Here is a 14,197-nt window from a genome sequence, read left to right on the forward strand (position 1 = left end):
TGCCAGTTTGGTGGGCTACTAATGGGCTGAATTCTAGCCCAATCTGAAAATGGGCGTTCGAAAATGCCCCTCGTTTATATAAACCTAGCCCTCGAAGCATCGTCACTCCCGAAACCCTAGCTTTCCTCACGCTGCGCCGCCGACGGTAAGACCCCAGAGAATCCTTCCTCCTCGTCTTTCTCCTGCGCGCGGCGCTCCCAATCATTTTGCTTCGCTCCCTTCCTCTGCTTCATTTCCCTTTATCCTGACGCGATTGTTCGTGTTTGGGTTTCTTGGCGGAACCGCAGGTGACTAGGAGCAGGAGCCGCCGAGCCGGAAGAGGGATCTGCGATGGCCAAGTCAAAGAACCACACGGCGCACAACCAGTCGTTCAAGGCGCACAAGAACGGCATCAAGAAGCCCAAGCGCCACCGCCAGACCTCCACCAAGGGGGTACGTGCTTCGCTTGCCAGGCTTGGCTTTGCGTCATGCTAGATCTGAATCCTTGCGAAAGCGTGCTCTGTAAATCTTGCATTTTTTTTACAGCCTTTCGCTAGAACATGATGTTATTCATTATGTGGCCTTGTGGTCTCATTCAAACGTAACAGGTTGGGTATCACGGTTTGATGCAATAGATACCAGATGCTACCAACTTACTGTAGTTTTCTATCAGTCCGAAATCATCTTGCGTAATGCACATCTGTGAGAGCAATTGTAGTGTCATTGTTTTAAAATTTCACTATTATGCTGTTTAAGTATTTAATGTGCATCAGTAGAAGTTATGATTTGTATTACACTCAACTTGGTATGCTAAGTGTCTCTTTCTGTTTTTTTGGTGGTTCACTGCTGCCTCTAGGATTAGGTATTTTTGTTATATGGTTCTCCAGTTTTATACCTGTTTGATTACATTGGTACCACTGTGGGTTTTCGCTTGTAACTTTGTAGCTACATTTCCTGGTGTTTTATAGAGTTTGTTGCTGCCTCAATGGTCTTTGATTTGTGTTTTGTACATTAAATCACTTGTTATGTTGAATTTTTTGAGATGATGAGATTTGTCACCAATGAGCTAAGGTATATCTTGGCCCGTGTGGTGACCAATGTCTTGATGGCATGGGTTATGTACTTTGCATTGGTGGCTTGATCCAAAAAGATGTTTGTGGTAGTGCTAGTTAGTATGATGTACCTATTGTTTCTTATATATTCTGATGTCTATATTGTGCTCATTAAATTTTTTGGTAAAACCTTGTACATATTTGTTTAGTATGCTCTTCTGAATTTTGTGTTATTCTGTGTTTGTCTGTTAACTGTCTCGTTTTGTGTGCTTTTAGATGGACCCAAAGTTCCTGAGGAACCTGAGGTACTCGAGGAAGAACAACAAGAAGAGCGGTGAGGCTGAGGCTGAGGAGTAAACTGGTGGAATTTCAGATGATGAATTCCTGTTTTGTATCGCTAGGGTCTACTGCAGTCTTGAATTTAATGCTCTGTTCTGTATGATCTAAGGAGATTCCTTAGTTGGTACTAAAGCTTTTTTTCTTTCTTTTTTGTCTTGCTGCCTGGCTGGATTTTGAATTAAAATCGTTATTTGCAGCGTTATGAGAATTGGTAACCTGAGTCCGTCGTTCTAGTTTCTGTGATGTCTATTATCACCAGTTTTGCTTGCTTTAACTTGCGGCGTCTTATGTTGGCGGTTTGTTCAGACGTTCTGTCTATCAAGCATTTGGGCACGACCTTTTGTGATGTGGGCTGAACGTTGCTTGCCTCAGGTTCTTGGGTGAACCCATCTTAGCAGAAAGGGAAGCTAACCAAGTACAAGCACACATCGCCTGCCTTGCCACCAAAAAGAAATTGCTTGCGTTAAGCCACACAGCGGAGTTTGTATCCTTTCGAGCAGAACAAAACTAAAAGAAAATTGCTTGCGTTGAGCCACGCTGCGGAGTTTGTATCCTTGCAAACAGAACAAAACTGTCTTGTGCTGTTCCCTCAAAAAAAAAAAAACTGTCTTGTGCTGTAGGAGAAGCGAAAGGTGCGTAAAGACATTTGTGGACTAAGGTTCTTATCATTCAGACTTGGTTCAAGCACCTGTTTGTTCCACTACTTTTAAGGGCTACTTCGATTATCCAAAATATTGACAGCATCCCGAATGTGCTTTCTATTATTGTCGGGTATCTAGAGCATTCTTAATATGTACACAAGAAGGCACTAGAAATACATTACTACTGTTCCATCACTACACAGATATCGTAAATGGATTCCATGGCTCAGAATCAAGCAAAAATTAGTGATTTGCAGCTACATCAACTGAAAGGAGACTCTCGACTACTGACTCCATCGTTGGCCTTTTCTTCCTCTCTTCCTCCAAGCACGAGACAGCCAACTTGATCAAAGCTTTCGCTTGCGAGTAGTCGAATTCACCTCCCAGTCTGACATCTACAAACTCTGCTATCCAAAAGGGCTCGTCCCTGTCCAATCTGTAACAAAGCATCTTTAAGAACTTCTTCAGCATGACATGCACCTTGTCATCCTCACCTTTGACCAAATCGAAAATCCGTGTTCCCGACACTAGTTCAAGAAGCACAACTCCATAGCTGTACACGTCGACCTTTGCGGTTATCGGCAAACCCGATATCCACTCTGGAGCAATGTAACCTATGGTTCCTCGTGCTCGCGATACGTTTTGATTGTCCCCAGACCTGTTGAGCAGCTTCGCCAACCCGAAGTCGGTGATCTTAGGTTCCAGATCCTGGTCCAGCAAAATGTTCTCAGGCTTCAGGTTGCAGTGGATGATCCACTCTAGGCACTCGTGGTGAAGATAGGCCAGCCCCTTGGCGACACCCAAGGCAATGTTGAATCTCTGCTTCCAATCCAGAGAGATTTTGCTTTTGAACAACACGTCGGCCAATGATCCCTTCTCAGCATACTCGAGGACCAGCATCCTGTGGGATCTTTCTGAGCAAAATCCGTATATTCTTAATAGGTTCATATGGTTAATCCTTGCAATGACATGAAGCTCATCATGGAATTCTTCTCTGCTGTGCCTTATGTTTCCCAGCTTCTTCACGACAACCACTCGGTCGTCATCCAGTGTTCCCCTGTAGGCAACCCCTGTGCCTCCCCATCCAAGCTCATGAGTAAACCTTTCTGTTGCCTTGGACAGCTCCCTGTAACTAAACATTCGGAAATGGTTTGCCATCATCTTGTAGCCTTCCTCAAGTGCCCATACTTGTGATGACCTCAATTCCTTCCTCAAGACAAAGAACCATGCAAATGCGAAGAAGAAGACTTCGATGATGAAGAAGGCACCGATAAACCCGTAGAGGTAGAACCATTTTGATTGATCCTCACTAATCTTTTGCCAGTAGCTGGGATTTGGCTCCACGGTCGGTGGGCTTCCAGAGCCACATTCAAGATGATGCGGTACCGAATCGAGCACATCGGACTGCGGAATGGGGAGTTTTGATGTGTCCATACTTGAAGGGAGTTTGATGTACATTGTGCGCACAGTAGGATTTGGAAAGGACCTTCCATTGAAGAGAAGAGACTTTGGGTAGCATGTTCCATTTCCTTCCTGGTACTGAAACCCCTTACAGGAGCAGTCGCTTAGGCATGCGTTCCGGCAGGCTTCCCATGGGACCTTTTCGATTCTCTGCTGATCAGATCCCCAAAAATCAGTGTTTCGAAGCTCCAAAAAGGTCACATTCCGCTCCCCATCGCATGATATGTCTACAATAGGCAGGCAACCCTCTGTCCAGTTACGTGGGTTCTTCATCCGATAGCCGGGCGTGCAAGAACATGTCGGCTTAGGCGAATAGTGGCAGATCCCATACGGACCACACAGGCCATGAGTCTTGCACGGCTGAGACTCAGCAACCCATGAAACTGACCATGTTCTGTCCGAGCTGTTCCAGCTGTAGAGCCTAAGATTCCCATCATGATCCAACTTGAGCCTTCTCCTGATCCCAGTGCCTCTGTCAGAGGCAGCAAGCACATGGCTGTTGGCAAAGTCACTCGAAAAAATCTCCCCGGAATCACCAAGGCTCGCTATCCTGGTGCTGTTGTAGAAGTTCCTACCATTCTCGTAGTACTGGAAATCAGGATCCGGCCAGTACACACTTGTAACATTGGCATCGTCGTATATGAGCGACAGCATCGACTGATCGCTGAACCGGAAGGTGTAGTGGCCGGGAACATGGAGCTGGGTGGTGGAGACTAACTTGGACGCCTCCGTGACGCGCTGCGTGGGGAGGAACGTGTCCGTCGGCGAGCCGAAGCTTTGCCAGACGATGTCGCCGCTGGAGTTCTTGAGGACGAGGTTCCCGGTGTCCAGCAGCTGGGCGCGCTGGACGTCCTTGCCGTCGGCCTGCCACACCACCGTGCCGTCGTAGTCGGTGAGCACCATGGTGCCGTCCCTGCGCAGGGCGACGGCGGCGCCCCAGGCGTGCACCGGGGTGCCGCGGTTGGCGCTCCAGACGACCACGGCCTCGTCGGCGGCGGCGGCGTCCGTGTACCACACGGAGAAGGTGAAGGCGCCGTCGTAGACGCGGTGGAAGCCGCAGGAGAATGTGCCGTCCGGCGACCGGAGGACGCGGGTGTCGTGCTCCTCGACGGCGAGCGAGGACTTGCGGGGCAGGGTGTCGCGAGGCGCCGCGGCGGCGCTCAAGGGTGGGGCGAGCGGCGAGGAGAGGAGGAGGGCGAGAGCTGCGAGGACCTGATGAGCAGCCATGGCTGGCTGCAGGGAGATGGTATGAGCTTCGTCAGAGCTGGGATGAGCATTGCTGGGCTGATAAGCTATATTGAATTGTATACGGTTGCTGTTCTTGCCTCTTGCATTGGTCAAAAACAAACAGGGGCTGGAGCAGCGGCGTGTTGGAATGTTTCTTTGTAGCTTGCGACTTTTGTAAAACTTATTCAGCAGAAGAGATGATCTCGTAGTTGGACTTTGCATGCGATGAGCTGGCTAGAGATGATGGAAATTTGATGGTCTGGCTGGCAGATAATTAACCAGTTCGGCGACGGCGAGGCAAGGTCGCTCTCCCATCTCATGGATGATAATATCACGATGCGTCTCGCGGTGACTTTTTTTTGATCCAGATCGATCAAGTAAGCGCGAGGATCGGGTCAGGAAAGTCGCCGTCGTACAGGAGCCAGGGGCTTGTGTTCCGACGATGACAGGTGTTTTGTATTTTGGAGTTGAGGTATTAGTATTGACTAGCCTCCGCACGGGTGAATTATAATTAATACAAAAATATGACTTATAGATAATAATTATAATTATTTATCTCACACCCATTTTCATCTATTAAATATTCTAAAACATACTCTAAAATACATATTTATCATTATCTAGTTGCAATTGATTTTATTTTACATCACACCATTGTGTTTCATATATATTTAATTGAACCATTTGTTTATGAATTGGTATTCTTATCTGTTATATCATGCTAAATAAATGGTGACACATATCGTGGGTCACATTTTTATATAAATAATAACATAAATAATATATTGATAATGACAGAAATATTAATTTACAATCTTATATTGGTGCATTTTAATATTTTTATTGTACTTATTCAGATTTAGAGGTTACTTTAACTCTTAATAATGACATAATTGGATAATTTATATGCAAATTTGAAGGGTATTATTTTTTATAATAGCATAGGTGGGTAATTTGCAAGAAGATTAGTTGATTACTTCAGATTTTATTCTATAATGACAGAGGTGAGTAATTTAGATACATGTTTAGGAGGTTGCTTTAGTTTATTTTCATAATAGTAGAGGTGGGTAATTTATTAGAAAAAATAACAGATCCATCGACTATTATGGTTAGAGTTGTTGGATCGATGACCAGATGTTTTTATTTTGTGAGAATTTTTAGGATTTCTCTATTTTTTATAATGTCCACCTAGGATTCTAGGTGGCTTCATGTGAAGGATTTAACGAAGCCTCCAATTAGTAAGTAAGATAAGATGTGTGACGCGGGTTTGTGGAAGTATGTTATTAATATTGTTGCTTACATATATGTACACTGACGTGGCGAGGGAATTAATTTTGTCAAGAATTGCTGCACCTGGAATTTCATATCTGAGGTCAGAGATGCGCCTTGAATTGATATATATTGCAAGACACGGTTCCAGATGTTCTTCAAGCTATTTGTCAACAAACGTGTCTCTCTCATCCGTGTAAGTTGCAGCAGCCAAACATATGACGCCGGCCTTGTCGCTCTCGAGCGGTTGGTTGGAGCTGTGCTGTGAAGCACAAGACATCGGGCCAGCTGGGACGAGACTCCTCTGCAGTACTGTAAGGGAACTCGTGTTAGTGGCAGCAAATCTCTCTACATTACTGTAGAGAAACCGTCTCAAGACAGTCAATTTGTATGTAATATTTGGAAAAACAATCATGCATGTCTCTCGGTTGATGGTAAGGTGGGGAACAATAAAAAACGAGCCATGTATGTACTACCACTTAAACTATCATGTGATAACTCTGATTCCTGTCTCATCCGATCCCATAGACGACGGATATACAGCCCGATCACGATGATCATGAGTTCACCGTGTCTTTTAATTATCCTCATGGAAACACGATCTCGGGTCGGGGCAGTCGCTGTCGTTATAGGGAAAGGAGACTTATTTGTGGTTTGACGGCATACCGTTTCGTGGAGAATTGCTATACTAGTCTTCTAATCGTATAGTGGGCTATATCATGACGTGGATGAGATAAGATAACAATTAATTGCTACCGCTAGAGAACTAGGCCTTAGTATCGGCGGGAACTCGTACTGGTTTCACACCCACTTCTGACTGGTGGTGTTTCGTACTCCCTTGGTACCTATATTATTTGTCGTTGTAGCTCTATATGTCGATTTTCGCAAAGAGTGTCGCTGTTCCGCTGCCGCGCGCAATATGGACGCGTTTGCCCCTGAGAACTCTTCGGCCGCCGTTCCGCGCCGCGACCTTCGTAACTCAAGCTGCAGCCTGCAGCCAACCAGCACGCGAGCCCCCAACGCCCGCATGAGCAGCAGCCAACCAGCATCGTGCCATGTCAGTCCTTCAAAAAAAAAAAAATCGGGCCATGCAGAAAAGGTACCTTATACGGGGAATCGAAATGTCGACCCCCTGCCTCGGGCTGTAAGAGACTAGACACTCGAGCTAAGCAAGGCTACTATAGAGCTAACACCCGCAGAGCTATCTAATAACGGTGAATGAGGAAAAATACAAGCACAATCAAGTAATTCAGGTATGGAGGGAGTAGGGTCGGGATGCCCGGTAATAAAGCACACACTACTATAGCAAGATTAATAGTTTAGCCCATTGCCAGCTATAAGACTCTTTGCAGCTCATCTTTTAGCCCATTGCCAGTATAAGACTCTTTACAGCTCATCTTTTAGCCCACTTGTATAGTGGTTTAGCTCACCACCATTAATACATGACCCACTTGTGTATCTCACAAAATTTCTTGATTCTTGTATCAAAGCTGGCTGTAAACTTACAACCCACTTTCTCTCTCTCCTCTTCTCTCACTTCCACCTCATCATTCAAACTGCTTATAGTCCACTATAATACTTACTCTTAATACCGGTTAGTAACTCCATCTAGTACTAGACTATGCTCACCGTAAAGGAATTTGGGGTGACATTTTAGTATCAGTTGGCGTTACCAAACGATAGTAAATTCTTTCTTTTTGTTTTTTCTTATATTTTTTCTTTTTAGTTTTAATTCGAATTCGTATTCATACCCGCATCCATTTGCATATACTGCATTCATATCTATATTCATATCAAATATTACAAATATTACTAGTCTTCATCATCGCCCTTGTTTGGATCAAGTTGGCCCACGATTATCCTATGATCTGCATAAAATTTTCCATTGAGTTTTATTATGACCTCATCCAATTGGAATCCACATAATGCTTCTTGAATTTGGAGTATGTCTACGATGATGTTTCGATATTCTTTTATTGATTCCCTCAGAGTCGAACACCACAAATCAGATTTGATCAGTCTCAATACAAAGCAAGATCAATGCCGGGGGGAGGGGGGAGGGTCTCCGCGCGCCGCCGAGGTGAACCAAGCATGATGCCCGGTGCCGCCAGGAGGTGCTGCATGCCACCGGGGAGGGAGGTTGTTGCCACTAGGGGATCTCCGCGCGCCACCGCTGAGGGGGAGCTCAGCGTGCCGCCGGGTCCACCACGCGTCACCGTCGTCCCCGAGAACGGCCACAGCGGGATTCGGGCCGTGGGCGCGCCGCCGTAGCCAGGGTGGGGGGTGGGGGTGGGGAGGTGCGAAGGTCGCCGCCTTGGGGCCCATCGCCACCGTGCGGCCGTGGTGCAAGCCCGCCGCCGCCACAGGGGTGGTTGGGGGCTGGCGGCCGGGTATGGGGACGCGAGATGGGGGTGAGGGTCTAGGGTTTGTTCGTGGAGGTGGAGTATATACAGGTGGGCCAGCTAGTGGGCCTAGTGGGCCACCTGGATGGTGGGTGGGGGTGTGTGTTTGGGGGTGTGGGGTTGCTGAAAATGGTGCCACTGCACCAGATGTAGAGTGGCTAGGGCTCCTAGAGCCCAGGGCTTCCAAGTTGGATATACTTATTATCAAATGGAAGGTACGAAAAAAGGGTCGAAGGACTCACTTCAAGTTGTATGGCAACTGAATAAATGTACAAATAAGTTGCTTATCCAAGGCTCTCAATATATGGTCTCAGTCCATGAAGCCGATGTTATAATACCTTTTTTCTCGGCATTCTTTCACCTTCATCCTACATGATATAAAACAAAAGAGGGGATGAGAAAGCGCAGTTGTGAAAGAGCATCTAGGCCCCTAGTGGGTTTTGGTGGATTGATTGACACCACGATTAAAGGACTAACCATCTTGTTGAGTATTTGAGCAGGAATTAAGCATCATATCAATTATCTATGTGAAGAGATGGATTAATGGTTAACAACAAAAGGCTCATACAACATGACGTGTGTTATGCTATAACCAAATGAGAAAATATTGACAAGCAAAAGTTATTGTGTGGATTGAGACATGTATTAATGACAACATGTACTCTCATATCCAAATAAAGCTTGTTGACAAGGACATAGCATTTCAAGAAGGGATTTGTTTTTGAGAAATGGACAAATCTATCAATTGAAGAAATGGTTTTCATTCTAATGTCACAAGTCAATGTGAGTTCAAGAGGGCTCTTGTGAATAAATGGATGAGATCGAAAGGCGAGTTTCAAGAGGCTACGGAAGCGATGCCTTGGCGTGAGCAAGGAAACCGATAATGATCAAGTCCAAAGAATTCTAAGAGACAAGGAGAATTTCATATTGAAAGGTGTCATTCATTAGAGAAGAAAAATGACTTGTGAATCAAGCTTGAATTCCATTGTTGATTTAAATGTGATACAAGCGCATATGAAGCTTTATGTAATGCAAGGATGAAGAGTTAGAATTCGGGAAAGCATTTTGAGGGACTAAGCTTGGAGAAGGGCAATTGGGTTGCGCCGAAGGACCAATGCTAGGGCAAAGAAATGTTCTTTGGATTCAACTTGAGGAATCTTGATCATGTATGGTGTTCATATTTGGCAAAGTATCAAATCTTTCTAGAATTATATTGTGAAGATGGTGATTTGAAGTAGAAGTGGATTTCATTCAAAGATAAAGGTTCAAGTCACTAGCTCAAGGAAGATGCGCTCAAAGTAAAGAAGCAAAGATTGAATGCAATCCTCAGTTTGAGTTTGATTGAAGCACGACATGAGATACAAATGAGAAGCTCAAGGAGTTGAAATGTAATTTATCTTTGATCTTGAGTATAGGTATGTCGTACTATCAAGAGGGATGTATCACAAGGATTTTTGGTTTAGTCTCAGTGCTCCAGTAACCTAAGAAAGTTGAGAGAGACACAAAAAGCCTCATGTGCACAATTTTACCTGTCTGCCAGGGCCAACCCGGAAGTTCTGGGTTTGGTAATCTGGAAGTTCCGGATTTAGTACACGTGGCACTAACGGCTAGTTGGTTTGAAAATCCGGAAGTTCCGGGTCGTGGAATCCAGAAGTTCTGGGCTTTAACTATCACATAACGGCTAGTTTCTTTGGGACCGGCTATTTATACCCTTTAGCCCCCTCCTTGGTGGGCTGCTATTCCAGGCTTTGTTTAGTTGCTTGCTGGTCGTCCCAAGAAGCTTGGTAGCCATAGTTGAGCTCTCTCCAACCCCTCTTTGTGAGATTGTGTGATTCTTGTAATATCCTTGAGTTGGGTTTGAGAGAGAGATTGCTAGAGAGCACAAAAGAGCACAGCAAACCTTGAGCACTTGAGCTTAGCTGAAATCTTGTGTTTTGCATTTGTTACTCTTGGAGCGTGGCTCCTAGACGGCTGGGTGTTGCCCATGAGCACCCAATGGTTGTGGCGTGTCTCGGAAAGTTTGTACCACCTCTACATCGAGAAGGAACCCTTAGTAACTCGGGTTACTAAGGCGAGGCTAGATAGCTCAAGAAGAAGGTGTTCTTCTTGGGTGCCTCAATGGAGACTAGGATTCACACGTGGTGAACGTGGTGAATCTGAACTTCGGTGAAACAAATCCTTGTGTCTCTGCTGTTCTACTTTTCCTCTGCACTCTTTGTGAGTTTTGTGATTTTGGTTGATCTACTTGTTTGGTAGCATATTTGTGTGCAAGAACTTTGTGGACCTACCAAAGGAGCTTCACTGAACATACTCTACATTTGGAGTTTGAACTTGTATCAATTTACTTGCACTATATTTATCTTAGTCACTCTGCTCTGTGTGTACTCGGAAGTTCCGAGTTGCAAAACCCGAAAGTTCTAAGTATACCTGCTGTTCTGGATTTGCAAACCCGGAAGTTCCGGGTTTGGCAGACAGTGAATTTAATCCGCTGCTTTTGAGTGAAAATTTGTAGGTGCGCCTATTCACCCCCCTCTAGGCGACATCACAGCAAATCCGGAAGTTCTGGATTCAGAACTCGGAAGTTCCGGATTTGATACTGAAATATGCCAGTCAAATGTTGAATCAACCTCTACCTATTCTGCTCAGTCGCATTATGATCATCATCAGTGCTTTATGGCCACAACTGAAGATACATCAGACTCAGATAATGATAGTGATTGTGATAGTGATGATAATGATAATGAGGAGTTAATGCTTGAACTTGGAAAGATGGATAAAAGGGCCAGAACAACTGTGATTGAGATGATGAAAAGAGTAATGATTCAAGATCAAGAGATTAAAAGACAAAAAAAGCTTCTAAAGAGGAAAGATGACGAAATCAAGTGTCTTGATCAAGTGCAAAAGAAGAATCAAGCTCTCATGGCACAAGTGGATGAACTTACCAACAAGCATATGAATATGCAAGCTCTCAATATGGAACTCAAGTGCTCTAAAGAAAAGCTTGTGGATTCATTTGCCACACTAGAGGTAGCTCATGAGGTCATGGTTACAGTGATGAAGTCTTGTGTGCCAATTAACAATACTTGCTCACAAAATGACAATAAAGAGAAACAATCTTGGTATGAGCAAGTAACTGTGGAAGATTGTAATGATGACCTAGCTCTAGAAAATGAAGTGCTCAAACAAGAGGTTGAGAGGCTTTCAAAGGACTTGACAAAGTTGAAAGGCAAAAGTATTGTACAACCTTCTCAAAATAACTGTGAAACTATGGTGAAGAAGCTTGAGAAGGGATCAACCGTGCAAAACTCAAGTAACCAAGCAAATAAGTCAAATAAGAGCAAGCCTCAAGCAAAGAAAAAGGATTTGGATCATATCAAATGCTTCAAGTGCTCCAACATGGGACATTATGCTTCAATGTGCTCAATCAAGGTAGAAGGCCAGCAAACACTCTCCATGAGACAAAGAGGCCTTTTTAGAAGAAGATGTTTTGGCTGCTGCAAAATAGGACACAAAATTGCGACCTGTCCAGATAAGTCAAGCAAACTCGAAAGTTCTAGATTGAGCAATCCAGAAGTTCCGATTTTGAAATCACAACGGCATTTCTGGCCAAACAAAGGCTTCAAGAAGGCTCAAGCAAAATATCTAGAGAAAATGGAGATCAGAAAAAATGATTACAAGCCATCAAGCAACATCAAGCACAAAATTTGCTACACTTGTCGAGAAAAGGGACACTTTGGTAGGGAATGTCCAAATGGTAACACTTCTAAGCCCAAGTTGGTCAATAATGTCCATACATGTTTTAGGAGGCCCTCAGATGGTATTGGTGCAGGTAAGATGATAAAGTCATCGACTACTCGCCCAAGAGCTATTTGGGTCCCCAAATCTTTGTTGACTAACCTTTGTGGATCCAACGTAGCTTGGGTACCAAAATGTGCTTGAAAGAATCAGCAGGTACTTGGAGGGGCATTGAAGACTTGGCAAATTTAAGAAAAGCTTCATTGCAATAATATTGTCTTAAAGTTCATCTATAAAATTGCCAAGTTGGACTCAAATTGGTTTATCATTTATCTCAATGCATCTCTGGTAACAAGTACTTTTCCCCATGCTAATCAGGTTCTTATATTTGAGATTGCTTTGTGTAATTTCAAACAAAAGGACTAATTAGCTCACTTTGTTAATTTATGAAATTTATGCAATTATGACATGTGATGCTCTTAACAAACTCTATGGTGGAGTTAGTGGTGTTATGATTGTACAGGAGCATTTACAAGAATTAATAACTTAAAAAGGGTCAAGAGTCCTGAAAATTCACTCAGTCAAGAAAGTCTGGTAAACCAAGAAGTTCCGGATTACACAATCAAGAAGTTCCAGATTTTCATACAAAACTGCTGTTGAGGTAAATTTGAGAAGACAGTGGCTTTATGGACAATATTTTTTTTCTGTGATGTTCACGTTCATAACAAAGCACTGTGAGCTAACTCTTGACTTATTCATGCTTTTCATTTAATTCTTTATTACTTGACCAACATGTGAAATGAGTCTCCTCAAGTGTCTTTATTAATCACAAGTGCATTTTTCAAGAATCCTATCCTTGATGCACTTATTAAGGGGGAGCTTATTTCATATCTTGTGTCATTGCTGCTAACCTTGCTTTCAAGCTTTCATGTGTGTAGCAAGTATATATGTAATTGCAAGGATGATGCGCTTCACCACGAGTATGCCACTTGACTTCAAGGTCATCAATCCAACATAGAAAAAGTTGTATCTAAACTTAAAATTGAATTGTTTATCATTATGTGTGGCTGCTCTCCATAATATGGCTTAAGTTTCTCATTTGGTCTTAATTGATCAAAAGATGCACATATACTTGCCTTCCATATACATGTGTGCATCATCCTCTCATGAGAAACTTAATCCATGTTATGAGGCTTTATTGTTTGGTGACTCATTTCCTTCCACATTACAAGAGTCTTCAAACACAAAGCTAGGTCTTGTGCTACTAATGAGATCTACTTGAATTTGCGAGCTTTTTCATGAAATATCAAAGAAAAGGATTTCAAGTAGCATTTATGATGATTATGTGCAAGTCAAGTATAAAATCCTTCTTTTGTGAAGGACATGGGATCTAAAGGGCCAAGGTATGTTTTACATATGTTAAGTATTTATGCTTTGCATCTAGGCCCCTTTACATGCTAGTGTGTGCATGTTTTGCATGAAGCAACTTCAAGTTTGGTGTGTCCTTTAGATATTTGGTTGATACCTTCATCTAAGTTGGCTTAGTGTCAAAGTAGTCTTTAATTTGTAAGGTATGAGCCAAATATGCTGAAATGGGACTAAATTTGAATTGTTGCATGCTTGAGTGACATAGGATAGAAATTTCATAAATCCAACTAGTATGCTAGGTTGTATGCCTTTTAAAAAAATGTCTTGGTTTTGGTCTTTGTGACCATATTAAGTCACCTTGTGGTTATAGTTATTCTTGTTTGATTGTTGGCTAACCACAAGTGACAAGACTCTCTCAAGTCCATAGGATCTATTCAAATCTTGTCTCAAGGGCTATATCATTGGAAATTTCTAGATTTTAGGTTCCAATTCTAATGGATATCAAAGACAATGGAACCTACCTTCTCTTCTATGAAGAAACTATCTCATGCAACTTGTCCTGTCCTCGGAATCAAGCCTTATCAATATCCTTCAAGTTATATCTGCTCAAGGAGGTCCGGATACTCTGGACATATCTCCGGATACTCCGAGCATGGTCGGATTCTCTGGATATTTGTTCGGATACTCCGGATGTATTTCAGTTCTTACCCATGGATCAAGTGTA

General features: G+C 43.4%; 2 protein-coding genes across 2 annotated transcripts; one reads left to right on the forward strand and one right to left on the reverse strand.

The window, feature by feature from the left end:
• LOC120699028 (60S ribosomal protein L29-1-like) lies at window positions 1-1,608 on the forward strand. The gene is made up of 3 exons (XM_039982876.1): window positions 1-145; window positions 288-432; window positions 1,308-1,608. The coding sequence occupies exons 2-3, from the start codon at window positions 331-333 to the stop codon at window positions 1,386-1,388; spliced, it is 183 nt and encodes a 60-aa protein (XP_039838810.1). The 5' UTR covers window positions 1-145; window positions 288-330; the 3' UTR covers window positions 1,389-1,608.
• Window positions 1,609-2,104: 496 nt separating this feature from the next.
• LOC120699029 (putative receptor protein kinase ZmPK1) lies at window positions 2,105-5,028 on the reverse strand. The gene has a single exon (XM_039982877.1). The coding sequence runs from the start codon at window positions 4,919-4,921 to the stop codon at window positions 2,255-2,257; it is 2,667 nt and encodes an 888-aa protein (XP_039838811.1). The 5' UTR covers window positions 4,922-5,028; the 3' UTR covers window positions 2,105-2,254.
• Window positions 5,029-14,197: the final 9,169 nt, after the last annotated feature.

The sequence above is a fragment of the Panicum virgatum genome, chromosome 3K (genome assembly GCF_016808335.1).
Source record: "Panicum virgatum strain AP13 chromosome 3K, P.virgatum_v5, whole genome shotgun sequence".
In the NCBI taxonomy this organism is placed as follows: Eukaryota; Viridiplantae; Streptophyta; class Magnoliopsida; order Poales; family Poaceae; genus Panicum; species Panicum virgatum.

Bases quoted from the DNA above. Each gene is read 5' to 3' on its own strand.
- LOC120699028 (XM_039982876.1), top strand. From the start codon at position 331: ATGGCCAAGTCAAAGAACCACACGGCGCACAACCAGTCGTTCAAGGCG. The intron at 433-1,307 runs GTACGTGCTTCG...GTGTGCTTTTAG, and splicing joins GCCAGACCTCCACCAAGGGG to ATGGACCCAAAGTTCCTGAG.
- LOC120699029 (XM_039982877.1), bottom strand. From the start codon at position 4,921: ATGCAAAGTCCAACTACGAGATCATCTCTTCTGCTGAATAAGTTTTAC.